This window comes from Sciurus carolinensis, chromosome 13 (genome assembly GCF_902686445.1).
Source record: "Sciurus carolinensis chromosome 13, mSciCar1.2, whole genome shotgun sequence".
Taxonomy (NCBI): Eukaryota; Metazoa; Chordata; class Mammalia; order Rodentia; family Sciuridae; genus Sciurus; species Sciurus carolinensis.
The window spans coordinates 54,004,749-54,024,518 of record NC_062225.1 but is presented as its reverse complement, the minus strand read 5'-3'; the positions used below and the strand labels follow the sequence as shown (position 1 = coordinate 54,024,518).

The 19,770-nt window shown below is 40.3% G+C and overlaps 1 protein-coding gene across 2 annotated transcripts in view; it reads right to left on the bottom strand.

The window, feature by feature from the left end:
• Window positions 1-5,181: 5,181 nt before the first annotated feature.
• Fshr (follicle stimulating hormone receptor) overlaps window positions 5,182-19,770 on the bottom strand; it is a 157,409-nt gene continuing 142,820 nt past the window's right edge. For both annotated transcript variants that reach the window (XM_047523033.1, XM_047523034.1), the window contains 2 exons: window positions 10,790-10,975; window positions 5,182-6,415 (listed from right to left, as the gene is read on the bottom strand). In XM_047523033.1, coding sequence (XP_047378989.1) covers window positions 5,182-6,415; window positions 10,790-10,975 — 1,420 coding nt within the window. The remainder of the gene's footprint in view (window positions 6,416-10,789; window positions 10,976-19,770) is intronic.

Below are 19,770 nucleotides of genomic sequence, written 5' to 3'. Positions count from 1 at the left end.
TGGCAGTTTAAGTGACCCTCACTTAATGATACATGGGGGGAAAATTGCCTGCAAGTTCTCTAAATGCAGAGCCAAAAATGTTCTTTGCATCTTATTATGTGATGAATATCATAAAAATAAGACAACTTTTAATGATATTCTCCTTTTGTATGTATTTATGTCTCAGGATTCAAGGAATGCTCTGTTATAAAAAATGAATAAATAAAAAACAGCAGAAGAAAAGGAAACAAGAGTACAATAAATACAATGAATAGAGCATCTTACAAACCATGGGATTCAATTCATTTTTGAGGCCTATCTATCCCAGAACAGAATGAACAGAGGTTGTGGCTAATGCTATTGGAGAGCAGAGAACATGATGAAGATCTTGGATCATGAAAAAGATGAAGCCATCTTTACATTGTCTGATGTCTGAGGTGAGGAGACTTTGAAGACCTTCAGAAATATTTTTCCATTACTTATCCTTTAAACTAGATCCGGAGACCCAGTTGATGGTATGTGGAGCTCAAGGAAACCTGGAACATTATGTGACTGCTGGGCCTTTCTGCTGGGATCTAAGCCGGAGCTCATTCATGGTTGACCTCCTTGCATCAAGTTGTAGGGGTTTTCTTAAGACAAAGATGAACAAGTACCAGCATAAAGGGGGCAGAATCCAGGCTTGGTTTTCTTCCCATGGCCACTTCTTTGATTTGTCTTGCTCATCTCTCTCTTTCCTCCTCATCTCTTACCTTTTCCCCTGCTAACCCATTTATTTTTATTTATTACTTCTCTTCCTCTTTCTCTTCCTCCTTTTCCTTGGTCCTATTTTGTCTCAAACAGGGAATTTCTTGGACAGTGTCTGCCTCTAGTGGTTGTCTTCATATCTAAGTAGCGTCTAGGGTTTGTTCTAGGGAGGGATGGGACAGACTAACATAGGGAAGAGGAGCTGGGGAGAGGAGGATGAGGACAGAGGTTTGAAGGTGCTATATATATCTTGACCTTGCACTCTTCTCCCTCCCTGGCATCCCATGGGGGAGGATTTGGTTTGTTTCAGATCAGAGGATAATGTTGACCATCCAGCCATATCCCCTATTCCAGCTCCCCCTTCCACCTTCCTAATGGAAAAGCCTACCTCCCACTGGGGTCTGAAAATGGCAGAATCTCACTGTGCCACTTCTCTTCCCTCTAGGGCAACAATCTTGAATAATGGGTAGGAAGGAATGCTTTTTTTTTTTTAGGGTTTGTGGGGAGAAATTTTTTTTCCCATTGAAAAGGTAGATGCCTGGAAGGATCTCTCTTCTTTGTTTCTGGATTTGATCATGACTGCATGTGACATCTGGAACTACTGTAGCAGCCTTGCTACCAGGAGGAAAGACATGGCAGAACAATCTGGGGATGGTAGAGCAAAAGGATGAAACAGTCCTGGGTCCTTGAGATCATTACATTTTCAATCCAAGCCAGGAGCATCTTGTATAACTAGTCTTATTGTTCAAGTTACTTGTAGCTGGAGTTTCTGCTGCTTATAACTGAAAGCATTTTGATGAGAACCAGCAAGCACAACCTATGGTTGGGTTGTATTTTGTGCTGACCCTTAATTTAGTTTATTTACTAGACTAGGTTATATTTTCAACAAAGAAAGCATTCTATATATTTATCTATTCTCTCCAGTGCCCTTCTTATGCAGAAGCTGAAAGTTCATTCCTTGCTTATGCCTTTATAAACTTCCCTAATAAGACAATTTATGAACCTGAAGCTTGAGACCAAAAGTTTCAACAATCTTTTTCTGATTTTCTAACGAATGTCCTTTGATACTGGCCTAAATAAAACACAGTGCCACTTGTAAGAGCTGCAGCTTCTTTGGTACAAGATTTCCTTTGGTTTTCTTCCTTATTCCATTCAACCTTCCCAGAAAGAGGCCCGGACATGTTTCCCATAGGGAAACAATATCCTCCAGTGCCACAGCCCATCCGTTACTACTGCTTCTGTGTGTGGCAAGATAAAAATGGTTTATCAATGGGTGTACTCATTTCATCTCCTCACTCTGCCACCTAGGAACTTCTGGATTTACCCGTTCATTTTCTTTGTTCCAACCCCTTTAAGAAGGAATACCCAGCTACGTGTTGGGATTCAGTAAGGGAATATCTGGAGGAAAAGGAGAAGGAAGGAAGGTAATGAAGAGGCCAGTCAGGATGAGGCTGAAGCAGTTTATGGAGGTTAATATTTGAAGAAAGACACAAGTGCCTCCTCCAGGATGAGGCCAGGGCAGTGGGGTAACACGCAGGGCTAGCATTTGCCCGGTTTGCATCTGATGGCCAAATAGAATTCTCACAGCCAGTATCCATTCCGAGAGATCAGCACCTGGATTGTATAGGAAGCTTGATGTTTTAAATATTATCCCTTGGAGACGTGGCTATTTAAAGATATCTCTGGTTGTTATTAGTCCTCATGATGGTATTTGTGATGTGAAATAAAAGCTTAAAAGAAAAAGGCCCCAGAAACCAGTATTATTTTGAAACTTCTTTTGTGTGTGTGTGTGTGTGTGTGTGTGTGTTTCTATCTGGTTCACCACTGGGAGTGACCCACCACTCTGGGGGTCACTGCTTTGAATATATAACTTGAATAATCACTCTTAGAGGAAGTGGGATTGCTATACTGGATTCTAGTCGGTTTTATCACCAATACAGGAGGTATAGGATGTGTTTCTTTCCCTGGAGACTTATCTCCAGGGTTCACCAGTCCTGAATTTAGTTACCCCAAAATATGTTTGCTTGTTTAAGAAGAGTTCCATCTCTTGCCAGGAAGCGTTACAGTGGTAAACTGATGGGTAGAATGTCTTCTGAGCTTTTCTTGATGTTTATTTGTCTCTGAACATGTTCTTGCCCATCAGAGTCACAAGCTCTTAAACCAGTGTGTCATTAAGCAGCTATGTTGTAAGATAATTACTACACAGTCATATTTACAATTTAACTTTTACTTGCTTTTGAGTCCAAATTCAGAAATATGTTGCCTCTGGCCACAAACAAGGAAGAAGTGAGACAGAAGATGGAGCTGGATGGCTCCATCTACACTGGAGTGTAGAGGCTGGGGAGGAAAACGCTAAATGAAAATCCTTTGTTTTTGTGGAGTTTTAGATCATTGAACTCCAACAGAAATGTAACACAAACCACAAATGCAAACCACATACATAGTTTTAAATTTTCTAGAAGCCACATTAAAAATGTAAAAAGAAATGGTTGAAACTAATTTTAAATGTTTTATTATGTTCTAGTATGTCCAAAACATTATTCTAGTACATAATCAATGTATGAATTATCAAGCTATTTTATAATCTTTCTTTTTTGTGTGTACAAAGTACTTGGAATTCAGTGTGTACTTTACACTGAGAGCAAACCTCAATTCTGGCTACCCACACTCTAAGTCTCAGGAGCCACTAGTGGCTAGTAGCTACTGTACTAAATAGGGGAGCTCTAGACTCTTTACAAGGAAAATTATTTTTCATTTGATGCTCACAATATATCCAGAGGTTGCCAAATCAGATGGGCAGAGATGATTTTTTTGTGTGTGTGTCTATAAAGACTTCCTTCTTAATGCATTTGGGATTAACTTTTGAAATGTTTGCCAAAGGGCAAGAGGAGGAAGGATTGGCTTTGACATTGAAAGACGATACTCAGAGAGGAGACTCAGAGCTTTATGGGCTAGCCAAGGCACAGTGCTTGGTGAAATTTATGGTGGATATTTATGATTCAATTATTCAGATGGGGTCATTTATGAGAATAGATGTGGGTAGTATGGTTATTTATCTGGGGCTATATGCTGCAATGGAATGAGTTCTACACTGAGGGTCATGACAGCTGGTTATTAGTCCAGGCACTGGTCTGAGAGGAGAGAATAAACTAACACATACCAAACCAGTTCCAGACCTAGGTAGTATATAACCATTTTCTTATCCACTTATCATGGGCCCAAAACTTAGTTAAATACACGCTTGTGTGCGCATGGCGCATGTGTGCACACACACACAGAGGAAGAACCTGAGCCTAAAGAGGCTGAGTCCTGCCTTATTATGGAGTCTGAATAAAATCTTGGCTTTGTCTGATTCCAAAACTGTGGTGTTGTTAACATTATAATCCATATATATCTCAAATATTAGGTATATCTTCTGTTAGGGTTCAACTAGAGAAGAAGAATCAGTCATACATATGTATGTATGCATATGTACATAGGTGGTAAATATTTGTTACAGAGAATTGGCTTGTGTAGTTGGGGGCTGGCTGAGCAAAAAGAATGTTATGTCAACAGCTGATGCTGGAGCTTAAGTCCTCATGTCAGACAGTCATAAAGGAAAGATCACAAACATGCTAGAGGCCACAGCACAAGGTACAACCCCTGGAAGACAAACCGGGCCCTGTTTCCATTCTTGTTGCCTTGACCTTGGCAATGAAAGTATCCTGTAGGAGTCAGGTCCTTTGTTATGGAGCTAAACCCACATGCAGGGGCCGGGAGTCAGAAAGTGGAGCAATTGTAAACCCAGCTGCTGCTTCACAGCAATGAGCTGAGTCAGCATCAGCAACAAAATATATCGAATTGCAAAATGTCTGTTTTCTTTCTTCTGACTTCCCATTATCTCAAGGAATTTCCTTGTGGCCCACCCTAACTGGAAACACATGAGAAAGAGAATTCTGGGAAATGTAGTTCAGTCTATCCATGTTGACCCATTAAAAAACCATCCAGGGTCATTAATGAAATTTGTTGAATGAATTCTGTGGTGCATCCCTTGGATGTTCTCTGGGAGTCAGACACTTAATCCTATATCTACCTCTTACAAGCCAAATGGTTTTAAACAAGTCACTGAATTCTTTGAGTCTTGATTGCCTCATTTGTAAAACTCAAAGAATAATCTCTGTCCTGCCTGTTTATTAGAATTTTTATTAGGATCAGTTGAGATAATCTGAACAAATCAAATTGAACATTTTAAAGCATAAGACAAATGTGATGTAGCATTGTATTTTAATTTTTATTATTTATAATTCTGTTTCCTAATGTGTCACATTAAATTAGTAGTTCCCGACCCATTTACCTTACAGGTAGCTAGGAATTCGATTAGATGAAACATGTAGAAATGCTGATAGCTATTCCTTAGCCTCCTCTTCAAAGGAAAATGTAATTGTCATGCAACAGGGAGATACATTTTCACATTGTGTTTTAGTTCTGGGCTAAATGGCTTAGAGGGACAAGTATGTAACTGGAACCATTGGTGACTCTGGGAGCTGAAGAGCAGTGACCATTCCTTGGATGGGAGTTGTGGGTAGTGGAGGAGGTTTCTGTCCTATAAATTTGAGCTTGCATTTCATAACAGCCAAACTTGCTCAGCAGAATAAAGAAATCCCTTCGAAAGTTCTTGGTAAAGATGGCGTAAAGGAAAGGGTTGGCACATGAGTTGATGGGGTAGAACAAGACCAGGAGGATCTTTGCCTTGGACACAGTGATGAGGGGCACCTTGAGGGAGGCAGAAATGGCAAAAAAAGAAATGGGGGCCATGCAGAGGAAGTCGGTGAAGATAAGTGTGGCCATGCGCTTGGCAATCTTGGTATCGCTAGAGGAGGACACAATGTTAGGATTTCTCACTGTGAGGTAGATGTGGGTGTAGCAGCCACAGATGACTGCAAAGGCTAGAACATTGAGCACAAGGAGGGTCATGACATACAGCTGTGATAAAGGGCTGTCAATATCCATGGGCAGGCAGATGCTTACCTTCATATAACTGCTGATGCCAAAGATGGGAAAGAGGGCAGCTACAAAAGCAAAGATCCAGCCCATCACCATGACACTGGCAGCATGGCGGAGCTGCACCTTGCAGTCCAGTTGCATAGCATGGGTAATAGTATGCCACCTTTCCAGGGTGATGGCTGTCAGAGTATAGACTGACAACTCACTGGCAAAGACTGTGAAGAAGCCAGCAGCACCACAGCCTGCTCCAGTTTGCCAGTCAATGGCATAGTTGTGGTATTGGCTCTTAGTGTGGATATCAACTGATGCTATGAGCAGCAAGTAGATTCCAATGCAGAGATCAGCAAAGGCCAGATTGCACATAAGGAACCGGGGGACTGTGAGTTTGTATTGGCTGGTAGTCAGGATCACCAGAACTATGATGTTCCCAGTGATGGCCAGGATGCTAATGAACCATATCAAGACTCTGAGGATGTTGTACCCCATTATATCTTCACATGGGTTGAATGCATCTGGCTTAGGGGAGCAGATCACATCAACCATTTCATTGCATAAGTCATAGTCAAATTCACCATACATCATGTCCAATCCTCTGTCATAACTGGACTCATCATCTTCTGTCAAAGAGACTCTCTGACCCCTAACCCGAGTCATATCATCAACTTCTTGTCTTAAAATAGATTTGTTGCAAATTGGATGAAGCTCAGAGCTAGAAATAAAAAAAAAGAAATAGAATCAACATCCTGGATCCAAAATGGCAAATATATCACCATCTTTGCACAGCGTAGAAATAATGGGTTTTCTTCCTGAGATTGTTTTTCCTTCTAACATTTGTCTGCCCTTGAGGCTGAGCTCGTGGGTTAATGCTGCGCTTACTGTAAATGAACAGAACAACTTGTATATATATTCCTTGAGTTGGATGGCCCACGGGGGAAACCATCTGGCCACAACCTGAATGTGGGGAGGAAGGCGCCTGGGACTAGCTAAACCTTGCTTTTAAGTGCAAATAATTTACAGACTTGGTATCATCTCTACCCTTTTCCTTCCCTGATCTCTATTCAGCTATCTATTAATATGCCCAAGGAGGACATACTCTTATTTCTTTACTCTATATTCCAATCACTGGAAGACCAGGTTGCTCTTTAACACAAATGAGGACTTGTTTGCTTGTTTTATATACATAAATTAGAGAATCAGAATCTGTAGTTAGTTCCCAGTCAGTCCCATCCCTTAGCTCATTGGTACTCAGGCTACTGGTAGACTCCTAATTTGCCTAAAATGTTACCTGGGTCCTGTTCTTTATTATCTCACTCCCCAGGGACCACAATAAGTTTCAGGCATGAGTTTGTCCTTCAAGGTAAGCCTAGTTCTCTCATGTTAAATTGCTCCCTAGTGGATATCGAACAGAGCAAAAGAAGGTTGCAAAGGGGCCTGGTTTATTTCAAGATTGTAACATCTTACAGGGAAGCTGGCTCTTCTTAGGCTCACTATCCTGCCTTGATTTTTCCTTTAAACTGAAACATACAAGAGTCCTTGTCAACAGGACGGAGGCACTTACAGATGGCTTTGAATAAAGTCCAGATGATAAATATTCAACCCATGATTATATCAGTACATGCATAAATATTTTACCAAGTCTCTGCATGTAGACACAGAAGGTAGTACTTTTATTTTGAAGCAAAGTTTTAAGGGATGGGTATGGTTCATGTTGGAAGTATTTTTTAATGAAAAAAAAATCACACGTTTATCCCTACTTCACTTTCCTTATTGGGGGATGTTCATAGCAATGTTAAATGATGCATTTTTTAAAAAACTAACATAATTTCAGCTAGGATACGAGTATTAAGACCCTTCAAAAGACTCTCAATAAGTGGGAGACAAGTGACTGGAACAGTGGAGGAGGCACAGTCTCCATTTGCTTCTAAAGGAGGAAAGCTTGCTAAGTGCTTGACACACACCCACAGATTGAGCCTCCATACTTCAGCCCCACAAGAAGAGTCTTGAACTCTCTTTTCTTTCACCTCTGGTAAGTGAACTGAATCATCAGGAAGTATTTTCTCTTGACCCAAAGGATTTTTTTCTTTCCTTTTTGGCTGAAGAAAGTGCCATTGTTTGTTTTATAAGCTGTTAGGGTTTCTCAAATCGGTCAGAAGTTGCACTAAGCAAGCTAAACATTTAGCACAGTTAAAATTGAGTGGAACCAGAGTTCAGAAAATATTTTGGTTTAGTCTTCAATCTTAAAAGAGAGTGAATCAAGCTCTGAGATGAGCATAGAGGGGACAAGAGGGCAATTGTGTGGTTCTTAGTCTAATTTGTGACTCCTAAATCTTGTCTCTAGATTAGCTGCCGCCCAATTCTAGGAACAGAAAGTAAGTAACCTGGAGCTTATTGTAGTTTGGTTGATTGGAATGAGATCTAACTATCTAGAGACAGTCTTCACTTCCTGGGGCTCATGGTTGGGCTTCTGTGAAGATTCCTGTTGTCAATACTGCTATTCTAGATATTGATGCTTCCCATTCCTGAAATGGAAGTGACTCACTGACATGAGGTAGGGGGTAAGGTAAATAATGTGTGTTTCTGAGATGAGAACAGAAATAAAGGTAGAAGTTGAGGGAAATAAATTCTTGCCTCTGCAGTACCTTGGCAAATCCTAAGCATGACAAGGAGTTGGGAATTCAGCTTAGGGTCAGTTTGGAAATTGTGAACTGCAATCAGTCAATGAATAGTACTTAGAGTGGGCATAGCTGACTGTCCCAGAGCCTTAGCTTTGGAGACAGAAAAAGTGTAGGGTTTGGATATGAATTTGGTTCGTGTTGATCAAGTTATTCAGAATCTCTGAGCCTCAATTTCTGCCTCTTTGAGAAGGCAATAATATTAATAATGATAATGATATTACCTTTGCAATATTAAATAAGCTAAGTGTGATTGTATTATGGCACCTGGCTGTGAGTATTCAGCCAATGTCAGATTATGAAGACAGATGATGGTGGTTACTTATTGAGTTCTCATTGGGGTCTCAGTCCTGTGCAGGTACTTAGAAGGATATGCCACTGTGCATCAGTTTAAAATCTAATTGTGAATCAATGGATGAAATACAAGAACTGAAGAATAAAATAAAAACAAAAAAAAATACAAGCTGAATATAGAACCATGATAAGAAAATATCTGGTTCAATGACAAATGTGGGGTGTGGTTGACCCAGCCTATGTCCAGAAGGACCAGTGACCAAAACCTCATAGTAGCAGGGGCTTCATCTTTATGCAATGAGCATTATTTCCAAATGAGGATCAGGAGAACAATTTTGTCATACAACTTTAAACTTGAATTCCATTACCAACACATACTGTTTATGGTATATAATGAAATGACACTAATTTATGAATAAATCCCAGGATTCTTTTCTGAAAAGAATTATTATTTTATATTGGGTTTGTGTGTGTGGATTTGTTAAATGTAAAAATAAAACTCCACATTTTGGAATGTCATGGAAGAAATGTGGGCCTCCCCCGGCTGTACCCTGACAGGCCTTGATGTTAAGTTCCACCAGGGACCTAGGAGGTAAGGACCAGCTGATCTGGAGGGATCAGAGAAGGCTTCCTGTCATGAGGTAATATAAGGTAGACTGGAGATTTCTGGTTGGGAGAGCCCTGAGGCTATGTCTACACAACCAGGAGGTGGCAAGACCAGAGGAGTCTGAGCAGCACAGTAAAATGATAGGTTCCTGTGGCATGTTGGCACTTGGCCAAGTACCACACCACAAGCTGCTCCTACAGTGATCCCGACATTCTTTGAGATTTCTCCTGAGAGGTATTCAGTTGCAGGGTCTTGGCAGCAAAATGGAATCTTTTTTGCCCTGGCTAGGATAATTCCTGTCTGGAAAATAAAAGAGGCAACCTTTGCCTGAGCCCAGGCTCTTAAGAATTACAGTTGTCAGGAAGAAATGCTCTGACTTTTGAGCTAATCTGTGAGGAGTGTCTGATTCTGGATAGTTGCCAGAACTAATTCTGAAAAGCAGCTCTTTTTCTGCATTTCTTTCAAATGGGTCTGAGTGCTCCAAGCTACTTTGAAATATTTTGGGGTATGAACTGCTGTGTTGCTCTTAGTTTTGTTTTGTCTTGCTTTTGAGCAGGGGCTATTTCCACATTTGCAGCTCAATATATGTTGAAGTTTGAATTATTGAGGCTACTGTTAAACAGTGAGATAATATCACAGGGCAGCTGTCTTAGTGCTGGGCTACTGTTCAAGAATAGTGAAAAGGCATCATTTGATTGAGTGCAACTACAGGGTGTGAGTTGTATTAGTGAGCTCTGGAGAGGATGAGAGCTTTGAGAAGTGATATTCAGTAAGTTCTTACCTCCAATGTGTCCTTTAAATGTTTGAAATGTGTGTCATCTCCAAAGCCTCTGCCTCTCTGCTCTCTCCAGATCCTGTCTATGGTTATCTCAGTTTTTTTAACCAGTTACCTACTGGGCCTTGCCTATGTTTAGGTTATCCTCTTTAAATTGCACTTCCTGGAGCTGCTCTTCCTTGATAGCCACAGTGAAGAGATGTCTCCATTTTTGTCCTCTCTGTGAGTTGCTAAGATCTGTAGGTGAGTTGGAGAGGCTTAGAGTGGTCGGGGTGTGTTACAGATGTGCACATTCATCTCTGGTGTGGCATTTTTGCTTCTTACCTCCAAAGTTGATTTTGATGTTAGCAGGATGGGACATTTATGGGGTACAGAGTTTGGAACTTGAAAGGTTAATACATATTGGTGCAAAGAGAAAAAAATATTAAACATGAACTATGAATCAGGTGCTATGCTTGAGGTTTTTCATGTTTTCTTATTTAATATTCAGTGGATGCTCCATTATGTGGGAAACCCTTTCTTAGGAGCTCATTTCCAAAGAAATTATGAATCCAGCCCTCCCTAACCCTCCACAAAACTGAATCTTTGATCCAGAATATGCCTCAGGACTTTAGTTAGGGAGCTTTCCCTGAACATGGATTCTCTTCATGTCACAGACAGGTAGAAGGTGTGGACAGAGTTCTACTCTGGGGAAATGCCCAAGTTAGGCTCCAGGAATGGACATAGAAAACTCACATTTGCCGTCTCCAGTTTGCAAAGGCACAACAATGACTGGGGTAGGTGAGGCTGGCCTCCACGAGGGCAACAAACTTTTCCAGACTGGGAAGCTTTTTTAAATTGTAAGTAGACCTGGCCCTCAGCTTCTTAAGATTTTCTAAGCCATAGCTAGGCAGGGAATGGATCCTTGTTCTTGAAATATCTCTACAAGAAGAAAAGGTAAATAGAACATGATTACTATGGGCCTAAAAATTTCTGCTCTCAACAGGCTAAATAGCAGACATTCTAATGTAGTGATATTCTCATGTGAGTGAGAAGGGAGACTCCAGTTTCTCATACCTACCTTGGTCAGATCAGTATTTGGCTAACCAGATGTTTGGTTTGGATAGGATCCCTGATTTTGTGTTCCTGGTAAGAGGAGTTAGATAACAGGCTGCCCTGCCTCCTGGATATACTTGCACACTGGATGATTTGGGGCTCAACTCTTGCTGGGGAGTAGAATTAACCACCTCCTCCTCTGTCATCTGTTTGTGCCTAGTGAGTTACACAGGCCTGAGAGATTGAGGTCATTCCCCTCTCCGATAAAATTAGCTATAAAAATCTTTCCAGCAAACTGGGATGGAATCTGTGGCCAAATTTCAGATAAAGGTGAGAAGAGTACACACTTAAGGGGAAGAGAAGTCTGGAGGACAGAGGTGGTAGTTATGAGCTTGGCCTCCATGGCAGACTTGCCTACCTATCTTATACCTATTAGATTTTTGAACTTGATCAAGTTATCTCACTTCTCTATGTTTCAAATTTAAAATGGGAGGGTAGAAATCATATTTACTTCAGAGGCTCTTGTGGAAAATAAATGAATTAAGGAATATAAGAAACTTCCAAAGATAGTGCTTAATGATTGGCAGCTATTATTAGTAAACATCTCAGGGGCAGGGAGGGAAGCGGGGATGAATGAATGATTCATTTATGAATGAATGAATAAATGATTAGGGAGAGGAGGACAGAGGCATGGTTCAGCTGGGTCCCAGTCCCTGCAGGACTCTGAGTTCCATTCATTTTGGCAGCAACACTATTGATGTGGGTACTCTTCTGGCAGCACCAATGGCAGCTGCAATCCTCAAGACCAAGACCAGGTGGTGAAAATGAGAAGATTTAAATGGCACCAGCTTGGACATGTTGGGGCCAGGGTTTGGCTAAGAGTGGGTGTTTCTGATGGAGGTAGTAACAGATGAGTTCATATCATCTCCCTTGGGAACCCTTGGATATAGTTGAGGAAAAAGAATCTTTTAATATCCGCTTTCCCTGTAAGTCAAAGCTGTAGGCACTCAGAGCAAATGAACCTTGGGGGTGTGAATATATGTCTTCTCTTCCATATGTTCTCACAGTCTTGTGAAGATTACATTCTCTAACTTTTTTTTTTCACTGTCATTCTCTTGCTCAAAAATTGATCGTGGTTTCTTATTGTCCACTGAAATTTCCTTTAACTGTTGCCCTCCTTGACAGATCTCTTTCCCAACCAAACTGATACTGCTTTTCCATACACAATACCATTAAGTTCCTCATCTTAGAACCCAATCAAGTTGTTCCCCAGTCCTTAGAGAAACAATGCTCTCCTTGGACATATCTGCCAAGAATCCAGTTTCTGCAAGTGCCCAGACTTTGGTTAAGTCCCTTATCACTTGCTCCTCAAGACCTAGGGTTAGAAGTGGTTATCTGAAATTGCCAATCTCTGAGTAGCTGATCCCCTGTTTGATATTCAGGCAGATTTATATTTTGAGAACTAATTATGACTTTTATGTAGTACCTATAAATATCACACTTATTGCCTTCCTTGTTAGATGTCAATTAGATCAAATTTGTCCATACAAATTAATATCTTCCATATACTTACTGATTTTTTACTTGTTCTATTAGTACTACAGAAGTATATTAAAATCTTCAACTACTATTTACTAACTATTGCATACTTTTAGTTTTGTTAATTTTTCTTTATATATTATTGATGACCTGCTTTTAGGCCCATAGAATTTAGAACTTTTATAGCTTCCTGGTGACTTTCTTCATATTTACTAATATTTATCTCCCGACTCTTTAGAAGTTTCCAGTTATTTTCTAGTTCCTCTCTAATCTCCCATTGTTAAGAGTACCCATGGTATACCTTTGCTTCTTTTTTATTATCTCTCATTCTTTTCTTTTATACTTCTTACTTTTTAGGTGAACTCATCCAGTCTTATGAGTTAAACACCATTTATATGCTAGAATTTTTACTTCTAGATTACTTTTTTCCCTTGAAATCCAGACTCATATTCAACCACCTCATCATTACAATCCTCATTTAGATACCTACTAGGCATGTCAAGTTTTGAATACTAGAAATTGACCTATTGATCTTCTCCAGAATCCTTTTCCACTTTCAGCAGGTTGGAGCCTATTCCAACCTGTTTTTTATGCAACAACTTTGATTCCGCTCTTTCACACCCCATAACCAAACTCTCAGCAAAACTTTGTGGCTTTAGGTACCACATGTATATACTGTGACTACTCATTCATTGCAATGCTTCTGTTGTCCCAAGGTATCTTTTCTAGTTCCCTCCTATGACTTATAGCTTTAGATCTAGGGTCCCTGCAAATAAGAGTCTGTTCCATGAAATCTTGTCCCTGTGATGAGTCTAATTCTCAGCTATTCTAGCGTGCTCTTCACTTATACTTCCTATTGTTCCGGAATTTCCCAACTTTCTTTGTTGTAGGAGATCTTTCTGGGTTCTCATTTCGGGCAGTCCTTCTTCTGACCAGTTCTGCTATCAGCACTCATTTTGTTCTCTGTGACCAAGTTCACACTTCATCTGGCCTTTGGGCTCCTCTTTTTTCTCAAATGTGGAAAAGAGCACAGACTGAGATCCAGCTCCTCGTTTTGTCTACAACAGTTCAAGAATCTCTCTAAGGAATGAGATAAAAGCATTTAAAAAAGGCCTTCAGGAACACTTTAAACCAAGGCAATCATTACCTGTCATGAACATTTTTTTTAAAAGCAAGCAATACAAAACAGAAGACTATTATCTCTTAATTGTGCCTTTCCCTTGAGTTTAGAATATATAAAAAAAAATCACAGTAGAAGATTTACAAAGAGAAACAAATTTTTATATTCCATGGAATACTATCTTATTATCTAATATACTCTGTGATGGATTGAAGATGACTGATAATTATTCAGCACTATTTCCATTGGAGGATCTGTTTGCCCTCTCCTTGAATCTGGGCTGGGGTGATATCTCTGGGCAACAGATAGGAAGGAAGTGTTGCTCTTTGAGTTCTAGGCCTAGTTTCTAAGAGCAGTGACAGCTTCTATATGGATCTTGTAGAGTCCCAAGTTTCCATGAAAGAACTCTGAATACCCCAAGGCTGCTACATTGGTAAAAGCCTAAGCCATATGGAGAGGCCATGGAGGATAAGATGGCATGTGGACAGAGAGGACCAAGACTTTTCACTGCATGTGCACACAAACATGCCAGTGAGCAGATGTGCCAGTCATGCAAGTGAAGGGGACAACTTGGAATTGGATCCCCTACACCCAGCCACCTGCTCTGACATCCCATGAATCAGAGACAAACCATTCACATTTCTAACATGAAATTGAGAGCAAAATAGAACGAATGTTTTAATTCACTAAGTTTTAATGCAACCAAAAAGAACCAAAGCAGATTCCACTGAGGTCTCTGTGACTTCATCTCCATCATTTCTTAACAGTTATAGAGGTATTTTTTTTTTTTTTACTTGACAACTATGAAGTGTGCAAAGGCATTCTGTATAATTTTTACTTCTCTCACCACTTACTCCTTTGTTTTATGTTCTAGATATTTGTATTTGCATATTTCTCTGTTTGAGGGTTGAAGACTCTGGCATCCTTAGCAGTATGTACCCAGAAAACTATTGCTTTATTTCAGGATATGCTGGGGAGTGACATTGGAGAAGAATTGAAAAGGGAATAGATACATTGCCCCAGTCAACCGTGATATCTTCTGACCTCCAGCAATTACAAAGAACCTTGTACCTTGTATTACCTTTTCTATGGTTTCAAATTGTTTGACTTTTCATGTGTTTGTTTCCTCAGGCAGATTTCACATGCCCCAAGAGCAGAGATTATTAAGATGCTTTGGGGTTCTGCATCATAGCTGGCACAGGGCAGGACTCATGAAATCTACAGTTGTCTGATAAGCAGAGATGCTTCAGCACTGTGATAAGAATGACAGGCTGGAGCAAGTCATATAAGAGGGCTGATTCTGAAGGGAGAGGAGCACAAAGCAGCCTGAGAAAAAAATTTGAATTTAAAGTGAGCTCAGTGAAATGATGCTTCTGCAGCAGGCATTATATGAGACTAAGAGTATCAAAGTTACCAAGGAAGGGAGCAGTCTTGTGAGAGTTCACAAGGAGATAGGCATGCATTTGGGACTAAACAGAATGATGTGTTGAGTGAAAAAACTTGAACACAATCCAATGCCTAGATGTTAGATTGGGAAACCCCCATGGGAAACTTGTTCCATGTTCTGGAGCTAGCTTGTTATTTTGTATTCCTCTTTATCACAGATACAAAATATGTGTACCATTGCCATTTGCACAAGTGGCTTTTCTTCAGTGAGACTAAGTAAGGCTTCTTGTCAGTGTCCTGGAATCCAGATCTACTGGTAGATGACGATGAAGGGAATGGTTGATAGGAGATACAAGGTCACTTAAAATTCAGTAAAGCAAATTCTTTAGCAAAAGTGCTTCCTGAATGATAAGGCAAGAGGTGTTACTTAAAGCTTACCATATACTTGCTGGAAAGACCAAACATGGAATGGAGGAAGGAAGGACTGTAAAGAGGGAAAAGAGGGGTGGGTGGGGAGATGGGGGGAAGGGGGGAAAATGGCAGAATGAATCAAACAACATTGCCCTGTGTAAATTTATGATTACACGAATGGTATGCCTTTACTCCATGTACAGAGAATCAAAATGTATCCCATTTGTTTATAATTAAAAAAAAAAAAAAAAAAAAAAGACCAAACATGGAACCTGTCAAGATTTCCAAATTCTGGATTGGCAAAAAGATTATTCCTCTGGTATTGCCATGAATTAAGAAAAATTCATAGTAATTCATATGAACAGGAACGAAGATAAGTTGATCTTGTTCAGTGTTGTTTGAGATTTAACTACACTAGTATTCCCATTTTTGTTCTCTCCTCTCCTCTCCCCTACTCCCCGCTTCTGTGGCTATAGTCCTTCCACATGTCCTGGAAATATGATGTTTGCTTTTATAACTCTTTTGTAAAATTATTCTGTTCTTAGAATGCAAATATCCCTGGAGGTGTAATAAGATAAAATGTTATCATTCATTCACATCTTTATGAAAATAGGTTATTGTGACTCTGTTAATTTTAGGTGTCAATTTGGAATTAATGGATACACAGATAGTGAGTAAAGCATAATTTCTTGTTGTCTCTGAGGGTATTTCCAGAAGAGAAATAGAAGAGATTGACTCTTTTTTAAAAGGTGATTTTTTTTAGTTGTCAGTGGACCTTTATTTTATTTATATGTGGTGCAGAGAAGCAAACCCATGTTTGTCATGCATGCTAGGCAAGCGCTCTACCACTGAGCTACAACTCTAGCCCAAGAGATTGACTCTTGAATCAGTGAACTGTAAGGAAGATCTACCCTTAATGAGGGTGGCACCATTTAATTGATTGAGGTCCTGGATAGAACAAAAAAGGGAAAGGCAACTTCTCTCTTGCTTTCTCTCCTGGATCTGGGACACCCTTCTTTTCCTTGGACTTCAAAATTTTAGGTTCTTGAGTCTGTGGACTCAGAAATTTATATCAGCAACTTCCTGAGTCCTCGGACCTTTGACTTTGGACTGAGAATTATGCCCTAATTCTGAGACCTTTGAAATTGAACTGACTCACACTACTAGCCACCAAGGTCCTGTGGCTTGCAGATGGTCTGTTGTGGGATTTTTTAGCTTCCATATTCATTTGAGCCAATTCCTCTAGTAAATTCCCTCTCACATATCTCCATATGTCTTTATCCTATTGGTTCTAACTTTCTGGAAGACCCTGACTAGTATAGTGACTATTGGATAAATCTGGGCTTGGAGAGAAGTGCAGAACACAAATCATGGCAGAGTGATGAGTATTTAGAGGAGTTATTCACGGTAACCATATTTTGAAAAATAAAGGGAATCATGGGATGTACTTAGATCTCTGAGTCTTGAAAGCCAGTCAGAGTTTAAAATTTGTATGAATGACTTCTTGCAATCTGTATTTTTATAAGACTGGTTTTAGAAATCTTGAAACTGATATATAGTAGGTGCTCAATAAATACTTGTTAAATGAACTGGAAGGAAAAGAATTGAAAGTAGAAATAGGATGAAGTGGCTATTAGAGAAATTTAGGCCTAGGATGATAGACTCTCTTTTCCCCACAGTGTCACTTCATGTGTTAAAAGTCATTGCATCACATGATGAAACAGATGTATTGGGTATCTTCTGGGTATATCTTCTGAAAACTCCTGCAGTGCTTATTGTTGTGGGTGATAATGCTTATCCCACCACCAGATACATTAGGTCAGGTACTGTTTGGTTTCAAAGTCTATCTCTTATACCTTACCTGGTGCCAGACACATAGGTGTTCAGTCAACATCTACTACACGTGCACCATGTCTGACTCCATGTCTTTAGTGAGCGCTTGAGAATATTTACTTGATTTCTTTCTTTGTTTTTGGAGCTAGTGGGCTGGACAAGGCAGAAGGGACAATTTGGGTTGGTGTTTTTAATCCTCTGCTTGGAAGCTGGTTGGGTCTAATGACCATGGCCTTTCTTTTTAAAGTATCACTTCAGTTAACATTTAGCACGTGCTATATTCTGGAAGTGAGTGGTTTAGAGAATTTAAATCCTGAAAAATACCAGTAGAGACACCACAGGCTAATGGTTGACCCTGAAGAGATTTAGTAATCCTAGTGGTTTCAACATTGTTCAACATTGGGTTGAAGTTAGAGTGGCAAGAAAGGCAACAGTCGGTAATGACAGAGTTAGGAGAGGCAGGAGTTAAATAGCGCTCTGTGCCCCGTTTAATAAAGTGTGTTATAGCCACTGCCACAAATTTGATTTGAACAATTTCTATTTTTCCCAGCAAAGATGTTATTACAGGTCAATCATTTCCATAAGTGAGAGCACATTTCTGGTGTATGCTACACTGACAGATGGCTAGAAGACCTCTCTTTCATGATCCCAGGCGGGATAAAAAGGCAATTTACTATCTATAGGACTGTGGGTACACTGGTAATGGAAGAGAATCATTCTTATACAAATAACTCAGTGTTTGAATCTGAACTATCAAATGAATCTGAGCTATAGCCAAATCAATTTGATAAACCATCAGAATATGATTGTACTGGCTCCAACCTGCAAAAGCAATGCATTAAATTTTCCCCACAGGAAACTGTTTCCCAAGGAAACAGCAATTGCTTGATTGCTTTAAAAAAAAAAAAAAAAGCTTCAGTGAGTTCAGGATATCAGGTGAAAACTTAGATGGCTGCTGATGTTCAAGGTCAAGACTCATGAGAGGGAAATGAAGATGCTGGGTTGCCCCTCTGGTACTCCGTGTACCTTGTCTGCATGGCCGTGGTTTCTCTGCATCAATTTCTCTTTACAACAGAATTACTCATTCTTGTGCCCTCAGCTGTTCAGAGGCTCCCTGTTCTTCACTAAACTAGAAATTTTGCCTTTGGGAAAGGAGGGCTCCTCAGTTTGGATGCACTTGGACAACCTCTGGTAGAATCCCATGTATGTGTGTGTAGAAGACAAGATGAACTTGAGGGGCAGGGAAAAGATTCTTCCTTGTGGAGGGGATATTTTGGAGACTGGGCAGGGCTTCTCAGTTCTCAACTTAGAGAATCCTATCTCTAGAACCAGCGTTCTCTCTGGACCAGCAGCATGTGCTCCACTGGGAAACTTGTTAGAAACACCAGTCCTAAACCCCCAACACTGACCCTGCTGATTGAAAACTCATGGATGGGATTAACAAACTGAGGTTTTAAAAGTCCTCCAGCTGATTTTGAGGCCCAATCAAATTCAGGACCACTGCTCTAGACAGTTGAGAACCACTCACACTGAAGTGGTGCTTAGCCAGGTTCTACTCTGGGAATTGCCCCTGTTGGACTGACCCAAGATCACCTCCTTCCTGGAGACAACCTGAACCCAATGTCTGTTTACATGGAGGCTTGTCCCCTACCTTAGTTCAGTCCAATTCTGAAGGCTCATCTTAACTCCAAAGCTCCCCGTGGGATCAGCTGAACCTTCTGCTGCAAATGCATTATGGTTCAATTTCCCTCTTAGCCTGATTTTGCTTCCATCAGACGTCGTTCACATATTCTGAGAGTATATTTCATTAAACCTCCTGAATTTAACTGTCTATATTAAAGTCTTATCTGGGGGTGGGGATTGGGATCTGACTGAAAGCACATACATAGCCCTAGTTCAAGCAGCAACTGCTGTGGGCTGGACAGTCCACACACACACCTAGTCCTACCATTCACTCATAGCACCTGAGGTGAGCTGGTCCTCTGCACACCTACACAAGCATACCTCAGGCTGAGTTTAGCTGAGTTGGTGTATCAGGTTGCAGAAGTGGGAAATGAGATAGGCCATTCATTGGTCTGCATCCCAGGTCAGCAGGCAGGGAAGCTTAAATGACATTAGGACTAACCTGAAAGTTCCAGAAGGGGAGACTTGATGGTAAAGTGATCAACTTGTCCCTGTGGGAGAGGAATAAAACTAGCAATTATAGACTGGGCTTCTGGCCAGGATCTTGCACATATATCCTCATGCATTGAGATGAAAAGATGTAGGAATGCATTATTACTCTAGACCCTTTGAGTGGTGCTTTTTAATTCCATTGAACTTTCTATAAATTTTAATTCTGACCATATATGTTTCTATAGTAAAGGGGAGGAAACAACAAGACTGTAACTTA